General features: G+C 39.9%; 1 protein-coding gene across 1 annotated transcript in view; it reads right to left on the bottom strand.

Annotated features, from left to right (window-relative positions):
• ARHGAP20 (Rho GTPase activating protein 20) overlaps positions 1-9598 on the bottom strand; it is a 145679-nt gene that overhangs the window by 54436 nt on the left and 81645 nt on the right. Inside the window, exon 3 of the mRNA XM_004708978.2 lies at positions 43-207. Within this exon, the coding sequence (XP_004709035.1) occupies positions 43-207 (165 nt within the window). The remainder of the gene's footprint in view (positions 1-42; positions 208-9598) is intronic.

The following is a 9598-nucleotide window of genomic DNA, read 5'->3' on the forward strand; positions in this document are numbered from 1 at the left end:
CTTTACTAACGATGAGCAGGACACAGCGTGTAGTATACTTACTTGATTTTGGCCACAACGAGCAAATCATTGAACAGGAAAAGGTGCCGCTCCTGTCTTTGCAAGCCTCTTCTGAGTTCTACCCAGCCGTCAATCAGCAGAGTCCGACTGGCGCCGGTGAATGACGACAGAAACGCACACGTGTCCACGCTAGCCGAAGGACTCTCCCTGTCACAGAGCAAGCACCCCAGAGCAGTGGGTTAGTCAAATGGTTAAACATAGGGCTGAGTTCCTATAAAGGTCTAACCTATGGTTGATCAAGAAAGAGAAAATTCAATAAATTTTAAAATGCCATCTCACAGCTTTCTAAGCGGACTCCTTAGATAAAGCAGTCCCTTCTAGCCCACACCAACATCTTATTATGAAAAATTTCAAACATAAAGCCATGTTCTGATGGTTTTTATAATAAACATCTAGATTTTATCATTAATATTTTGCTATACTGATTCATCATATACCTTTCCAACTATCTATCCTTCTATCTACTCATTAATCCATGTTCTCCCCGCCTTAAAAAAACCCCACTTGATAAGGCGCTAATCCAGACATCATGCTTTTCCATAGTCTAATCACATCAAGTAGTGTTGCACAATTGCTACTAAAATCCATTTCAAAACATTTCTTCCTTCTTGAGCTCCTCGCTATTAGCTCTCCCTTAGCACCACCATCCACCTCCCCAGCGCACCTCCCAGGAACCCTGATTCCCGGGGCTGTCTCTGTGGGTTAATCCAATCCTGGGCTCACCTACTGAAAAGCATGTCACAAAGATTCAAGAAGGCTATCCATGATGACAAACTATAGCAGAGATAAACTGAAATATGAAAACACACGCAGAAAACATTAAAACCCAGATCAGATCCAAAGTGTACCAGAGGGGAGATCAAGTGACAAAGTTTTAACTTCTTTCAATCAGATTTATCACTTTAATCTACTATGGTCATCTCTCCAATATTCTCTGGCAATCACTTTATTCCTATCCTTCAATTACTGGCGTCTTTTGGTTCATTTCAGTGCTAACTTCAGGTAGCAGTCAATACACATCTTTTTAAATACTTCAATGTGCAAAAAATTAACGAGTTCAATTTGGATTTACAAATTTTCATTTGAGATAAAATTTACATAGGAAATGAGATGCAAAAATATCCTATGTGTATACCGCTTAGCTTTAAATGTCTGTGTAATCTAACCCAAACCAACGGGCCTCACTGCCACTGTGCTGCTGCTGGCTCAGAGTGGCCCTGGGGGACAGGGCAGAACTGCCCATGAGTCGAGACTGGTTGTTTAGGGGAGGAAAAGCCACGTCTTTCTCCCGAGAAGCGGCTGGTGGTTTTAAGTCATCAACATAGAGACATTTATCTTCTTTCTGGGATAGTCTGTCTTGCTCTTTCCTACTTAATCCTCATCCCATCATCCCCGCAGATCATCACTAGTCTGTTTTATTCCCACTCAACTTTTGTTTGGTCCTTATTCCCAGAGTTCCACATAAATGGAACCACAGTACACACTATTTTAAGTAAGATAGCTTTGACTCAGTATGTTTTAGAGTGCATACCTATTGTTACATATGGAAGTGATCTGTTCATTTGTATACTGCTGAGTAATATTCCACCCCCCCCCACCCCCCTGACACACACCAATGTGCGTTTATACATTTTCCTATCGAGGGCCACCCACCTCGCTGTTCCAATTTTTGGTTAGGAACAATAAAGCTGCAGTTTCACATTGCTGCACTGGTCTGTTTTATGACTTTTGTTTTCAGTTCTCTTGGGTGGATACCAGGGGAAGTGGGCATGCTGGGTCCTAGAATAGATGTGTGCTTAACTTTAGAAAAAATTGTGAGTTATTTTCCCAAAGTAGTCGTTCTATTTTACATCCCCACCAACACTGTATGAGAATCCCAGCTGGTTCCGAGGCACAGTGAAATTTAAGAAGTATGGCTCTATTATAAACTCTACAACATACTTTGGCTCTACATTGTAGATTTTCCACGATCCTTACATTGAAAGTAAGTAGCATATATTACTACTTGGCTAAGGTGAGCATCTGCGAGTTATTTCACAGATAACTTTTAGAGCTTTCGTTATTGCTCCGAGTAAATGGATTCTATTATGTTCACTAATTATTCATTAGGACCCCTTGTAGCCCAGTGGTTAAAACATCTGGCGACTAATCCAAAGGTCTGCGTTTCGAATCCACCAGCTGCTTCATAGGAGAAAGACGGGCGGCACCATTTCATAAACTGTTATAGCCTTGGGAACCCTTTGGAGGTAGCTAAGCATCCAAATCAACAAGACAACAATGGGTTTAGTTTTGATTTTATGCTTCATAGTAGAGACTGAAATTAAGCAGAATAGAAAGGCCCACCCACACTCACCATCATAGGAAATTAAATTTTTTTTATCACAAATTCTTTTTTGAGGTGAAGGGGAGGGGCATAATGGCTCCTCTCACCACCACCCCTCCACCCTCATGGACTGGAAGATTTGATTTTGTTTTTAGTTTTTCAAAACTAAGTATTTTAATGTAAATTAGGTGAAGGTTTACATAGCACATCACTAATTTACCACTCAACAATTACTGCACACTTTGATTATTGTGGTTGATTATTCTAACATGGGGGTTTATTATTCTTTTTTATCATTTTATTGGGACACATACAGCTCTTATTATAATCCATATATACATCCATTGTGTCAAACACATTTGTACATATGTTGTCATCATTATTCTCAAAACATTTTCTTTCTACTTAAGCCCTTGGTATTAGTTCATTTTTCCTCCTCCCTCATAAACCCTTACTAATTTATAAAGTATTATTATTTTTTCATGTCTTACACTGACAGATGTATCCCTTCACCCACTTTTCTGTTGTCCATCCCCTGGGGAGAGGATTACATGTAGGTCATTGTGTTTCCCCTTTCTCCCCGCACCTTCCCTTTTCCCTCCTGGTATTGCTACTCTCATTATTAGTCTTGAGAGATTTATCTCCCCGGGATTCCCTGTGTTTCCAGCTCTTATCTGTACTAGTGTACATGCTCTGGTCCAGCCAGATTTGTAAGGTAGAATTGAGGTCATCATAGTGGTGGGGAGGAAGCATTAAAGAACTAGAGGAAGGTTGTATGTTTCATCGATGCTATACTGCACCCTGACTGGCTCATCTCTTCCTTGTTACCCTTCTGTAAGGGGATGTCCAATTGTCTACACATGGGCTTTGGGTCTCCACTCCACACTCCCCCTCATTCAGATTGATAGGATTTTTTGTTCTGGGTCTTTGATGCCTGATACCTGATCCCATCGACACCTCATGATCACACAGGCTGGTGTGCTTCTTTCATGTGGACTTTGTTCCTTCTCAGCTAGATGGCTGCTTGTTTTTGTTCAAGCCTTTAAGACCCCAGACACTGTATCTTTTGATAGCCAGGCACCATCAGCTTTCTCCACCACATTTGCTAATGCACCCATTTATCTTCAGTGATTGTGTCAGGAAGGTGAGCATCATGGAATGCCAGGGTATTAGAACAAAAGGGGGTTTATTATTCTAACGCGGTTGTGGTTGATTATTCTAACATAATCTTAGGGGTCCCACCTGTCTCTAGCAGGTCAGTAAACCTTGTTTCTTTTGATTTTGAGTTCTGGTCCACATATTCTCACTCTTCAACCAGAACCTTCTAATGTGATCCTTTTCAGAACAGTCGGTAGCGATACTCAGGGACACCAGCTAGTTCTTCTCATCTCAGGATATGGAAACTGATGTTTCATGGTCCATGAATCTTCTGGACTACTTGCTTTCTGTGTCTTCTCATTCTCATCACTTCTCTTCTCCGACGGAGAGAGACCAGCAGTAGTACCTTAGATGGCTGTTCATGAGCAACCTTAGTTGCTACTCACCAAAGTAGGATGGAGAACACTATCTATGTGAACTATGTTATGCCAAATGACAATGGCATCTTTCAACGATCCATGGCTTCTAAAGTTTTAGAAAACAAAGATGAAACATCACATGTTCTTATTAAAACTGAGGAAGGACAGGGTTAGGAAGCAATGAATGAATGAAATAATTGCTAAATTAGCATGAGAATTTTACACTGCTTTAGCTTTGTATTACATGTCAAGAAAACTTTGTTAAGAGAAAATATTTTACATTGTAGTTTTAAGAATTTGGTAAATATTGCTATTTTTATTATAATGACTGACTAGCAGATGACAACATCATGGTCTAAAACAGAGGTCATCAAACTCACTTAAAAGGCTAGACAGTAACTATTTTAGGTTTTGCAGGCTACACATACATCTTGTGCCAAAACTCTGCCCTCGAACTGTAAACGCATGAGCGAGCATGCACACACGAATGGGTGTTGGTATTGTTCCAGTAGGGCCTTATTGGCAGTAACAGGTGGGCTTCCAGGGTTTTCCACTTGCTAATCCAGCCTTTAAATAATGCTTCTAAAATTCTGAAATGCCTATAGATAAAAGTTGATCTGAGAAATGAGAAAATTAGCCATTTTCTTGTTTAGGGTTGGCATGGGTTAATGATTAATTAGGCTATATTTTAAAAAATGGCTTGCATTTTACAGCGATTCAAAATTATTGTTATTTTCACGCAACTCATTTCATTTCTTAATTACTCATTTGTCACCTCACATCAGTAGGTCTGGTGGTTGTGTCTGCCAGTCTGTCATACTGTGGTGGCTTGATTGTTACTGTGATGCTGGAAGCTCTATCACTGATATTTCAAACAGAAGCATTTTTTTCTGTTTCAGTGGAGCTTCTCGACTATGACAGACATGGAAGAGGAGATGGTGATCCATTTCTTAAAAAAAAAAAAAAAAAAGCCAGTCAAGACCTATGGAGAGCAGCAGAATGCTGTCTGATCCAGTGCCAGGAAATGATCCCCTCAGGTTGGCAGGCACTCAACACACAGCTAAGAAAGAGTTGCCGCCTCAGAGCAGCATCCATCTTAATGATCCAGATAGAGTAAAGCTTTCAAGCCCTTCATTTGCTGATGCGGCACCATGTAAAATGAGAAGAAACTGCTGAAAATATCCCGTCGCAATGTGAATGTGGCATGTTTACAGCATAAATCGAGAAAAACTGGAAGTTGTAAGAAAATGGAATAAAAGGGTTTCAGATTAATATCCCAGGCAATAGTGGCCTAAAATGGACTAGTATTGGCTAGTTTTGAAATGGACAATCGTGGTCTGCTATGCCCATAATGACAAGTGGAAGAGGATAGATGTGACATTCATCTTCAAAAAGTAACTTCAAGATCTATCTGAAATACAAAGGTATCAGTGATAGAGTAATTTCCACACAAATACAAGGAAAATCTGTTAAGATGGCTCTTACTCAAATGGACACACCCAAGACCAATGGCAAAGAAGAAAACATTGAAGGTTTTTACTTATTTCTATAGTCCAAGATTGAAGAAATGTGAAATGAAGACGTATTGATAATCACTGGTGATTAGAATTCGAAAGTTGGAAACCAAGAAGAAGGATCAGTAGGTGGAAAATAAAGCCTCGGTGATGGTTGGGATCACATGATAGAATTTTTCAAGACAAATAACTTATTCATCGTAAATACCTTTTTTCCCCAACAACATAGATGGTGACTATACGGGCCTTGCAGGATGGAATACCCAGGAACCAAATCAATTACATCTGTGCAAAGAGATGATGAAGAAGCTCAGTATCATCAGTCAGAAAAATGTCAAGGTGGAATGCAGAACAAGCCATCAATTGCTCATATTGAAATTCAAGCTGAAGCAGAAGAAAATCAAAACAAGTTCACAAGAGCTACAGCACCACTTGAGTATATCCTACCTGAAATTAGAGACCATGTCAAGAATATGAAGCTAAGTCATGTTTCCATGTCTTCAATGCTTTCCTGGCATCTCTTGGGTGTCAGTTTGTTGTACTGTGGTAGCTTGTGTGTTCCTGTGAGGCTGGAAGCTGTGCTATTTTGGTATTACACATACCAGCGGGACCACCCAGTGTGGCCAAGTTTCAATGGAGCTTGCAGACCAAGGATGCTTGAGAAGACAAAGTAAAATATAGCAAAATGTGCTAAAACTTGGAGTTAAAAAGACAAAAGAAGAGAACAAAAGTAGTATTTTTCAAGCTGAAAGAATTGAAGAAAACAATTCAAACCTTAAATTGTAAGTATTTAATGATTCTATGGACAAAATGTTGGGCTGTGCAGGAAGTATCAAAAGAAGATGGAAGAAATACACAGTCATTGTACTAAAAAGAACTGGTCAGGGTTCAACCATTTTAAGAGGTACCATATGATCAAGGACAATGGTACTGAAGAAAGAAACCCAAAGGGAGAAACAAGGCTCTGGGGGTTGATGAAACACCAATCGAAATATTTCAACACAAGCTGATCCAACACTGGAGGCACTCACTACCCTGTCAGGAAATCTGGAAGAGTTCCATATTTATGCTCATTCCAAAGAAAGGTGAACCCACAGGAAGGGGTAATTACTGGGCAATATCATTCATGTCACACGCAAGTAAAACTTTGCTGAAGATTATTCAAAAACGGTTGCAGCAGTACATAGACAGGGAGCTGCCCCAAAACTCAGAACTGGATTCTGAAGAGGATATGGCATGAGGGAGATCATTGCTGACGCCATGTGGATCTTGGCTGAAAGCAGAGAATGCCAGAAAGGGGTATACTTGTGTTTTATTGAGTATGCAAAGACATTTGACTATGGATTTTAATAAACTATGAAGAACATTGAGAGGATCGAGAATTACAGAACACTTAACATTCTAATAAATGGAGGGAAGATTAAACCTGTCAAGGAATTCATATTTCTTGGATACACCAATGCCTATGGAAGCAACAGTCAAGAAACTAAACTATGTATTGCATTGGGCACACGTGATGCAAAGACCACTTTAAAGTGTTCAAAAATCACCTTGAGAAGCGTTCAAGCGGTCACCTTGAGAACTGTGGTGCACCTGGGCCAAGTCAGGTTATTTTCAATCAGTCATTCATTGGACAATGAATCAGGAAAACCAAAGAAAAACCGATGCATTGGAATTATGATAATACAGATATGATTTGATTATAATATCGAATACAACACAGAATGCCCTAAATAACAGATCAAATCTATCTTGGAAGATGTACAGTCAGAATGCTCTTACAAGGGAGGATGGTGAAACTTAGTCTCATGTAATTTGGACATGTGATCAGAAGGAACCAGTTCTTGGAGCTGGAGGGCATCATGCTTGGTAAAGCAGAAGGTCAATGAAAATGGGGAAGACCTCAAGGACATAGATAGACTTGACATAGAGGCTGCAACAGTGGGCTCATACAATCGCAACAATCGTGAGGGTGGTGGAAGACAAGGCAGGGGTGAGTGCTGTTGGAAATAGAGTGCCCACGAGGTGGAAATGACTTGGAGGCTCCTGACCGCTAACAGCAACACTTGTGAGCATGGTAAGCGATGCCTCAAGATTTGATTACGCTGAGCACTGTTGCTGTTTTTCAATTGTGCAGGGTTTCAGAATGAAAATAAATATTTAAAAAAATATATCTCATAGACAAAAACAAAATCACAAATAACTTTTGTGTTCTTTAAAACTATGGTCTTAATCTGTATTTCCTACTTTAAGTTATTATGTGACTCTGATGTGTTCATTTCCACTCTGAGTGCAGTGTCAACGTGGAAATGGGGTGGGGGGGGTTGAGTTAAGGTTGTAACTTTGTCTCTTAAAATAGCCTGATTAAGATTCACAAGTCATCATTATCAGAGCTTTGAAATGATCTAACAAACACAGGTAGATTCTAAAAATTACTGATGTCTGCTTCTTATATACTAAATCTCATTTTTTAGGGGTATGTGAAGCCATGTTTGAAAGGTGAATAGGAATGTTTGGAGCTTAATTACCTTTTATTAAAACTAGATTATAGCATTCACGAAAATTGGCCACACTAACCTCACTTAATATATTTTATAATGGCTCATTCTACCAGTAAGTCCAATTTTAGGTGTTTTAACGTGGTCTTGCTTCATCTTTAATCACTAAAGACTCTAAAATGAAGTTTAGAATCTATCTTGGAGATGTGTATGTTTATGAGTAGCAATCCATAGAAATTGTGGTGACAAGCACTAAATAGGATTTTGATAGCCTCATAGCCTAGAACAGTAACTACTACATGTCACTAATCAATAGTCATTGATTAACTAAATAGGATTTACCTCCAACATCATCTCTTTCACCAAAATTTTCTTCCAGTGGGATCTTTGTTATGGATGTCTATTAGGATACCTAGCACATACCAGATGCCTTTCATAGCCACATACTTCTTAAGTATTCACATTCAATATTTATTAAATATATTAAACCCAAACCAAACCAAAGCCAGCCATCGAGTTGATTCTGACTCATAGCAGCCCTATAGTTTCCAAGACTGTCCAAGTTAATGAGAACAGCTTTTTCCCCTGGGAGCAGTTGGTGGGTTTGAAGCACTGACCTTGCTGTTAGCAGCACGACACATAACCCACAGCATCGCTAGTGCTTCTGCCAGTCTCATTTAATTATTTGCGACTGGAATAAAGGCGGTAAAGCAGGAGTCCAGAATGTGGTAAGTACCAACAAGGGGTGTCCTTTCTACATGTCAAGAGAGAACATCCTTTAGAAGCCCATTGCTTTCAAGTTTATTTCAACTGATCGTGACCCTGCAGGACAGAGTAGAACTGCCCCACCAAGTTCCCAAGGCTGTAACTCTTTACAGAAGCAGACTGCCACTATCTTTGCCCTGCAGAGTAGCTGGTGGGTTCCCACTGAAGACCTTTGGTTAGAAGTGGAGTGCTTAAGCCCTGTACCACCAGGGTTCTGTTTTCAAAACTGTATGTGGGCCAAACCTAATATGATTTTGAATTTCTGGTTCACTACATCCCCCTCTGCCACTTCTTAGCTGTTTACTGCATCTCCTTATTGTTCCTGAAGGCCTTTGTATGCATCTTGCCCTAGTATGATTTAATTGATTTTTCACATGACCTTGAAGTTTTGTTAAGGCTTAATACAAGGGACTCTGCAAATGAAGACATGGAAGGAGAACAAAAGTTAACAAGCATCAGAGGCAGACAACATTTCATATACCTAACCCCGCAGGAACAATAATCTATGAGTGGATGCGCAATTAAGACTTCCTGGTTGAGCAGGTGTGGAAAGGAGAAAGGATTAAACTAGATGGTCCTGGACAAGACTAGGAGAAAACGACGGGCTAAATCTCAAAGAAATAATAAAAGACCAGGCTTTCTGGTCAGATGGAGACTGGTGGAAACCCGGAGACTATGGCTCTTAGTCCCTCTTCAGGTTTGGAAATAAACTCACTACAGTGACTCAATTTTCAGGCAAATGAAAGCCAGATCTATTTTTTAAAAATCATTTTATTAGGGGCTCATACAACTCTTAGCACAATCCATACATACATCAATTGTGTAAGCACATTTGTACATTCACTACCCTCATCATTCTCAAAAGATCTGCTCTCCACTTAAGCCCCTGGCATAAGCTCCTCATTTTATCCCCTCCCTCCC

The sequence above is a fragment of the Echinops telfairi genome, unplaced genomic scaffold, assembly GCF_000313985.2.
Source record: "Echinops telfairi isolate 266 unplaced genomic scaffold, ASM31398v2 ScPeMD7_7421;HRSCAF=8459, whole genome shotgun sequence".
Taxonomy (NCBI): Eukaryota; Metazoa; Chordata; class Mammalia; order Afrosoricida; family Tenrecidae; genus Echinops; species Echinops telfairi.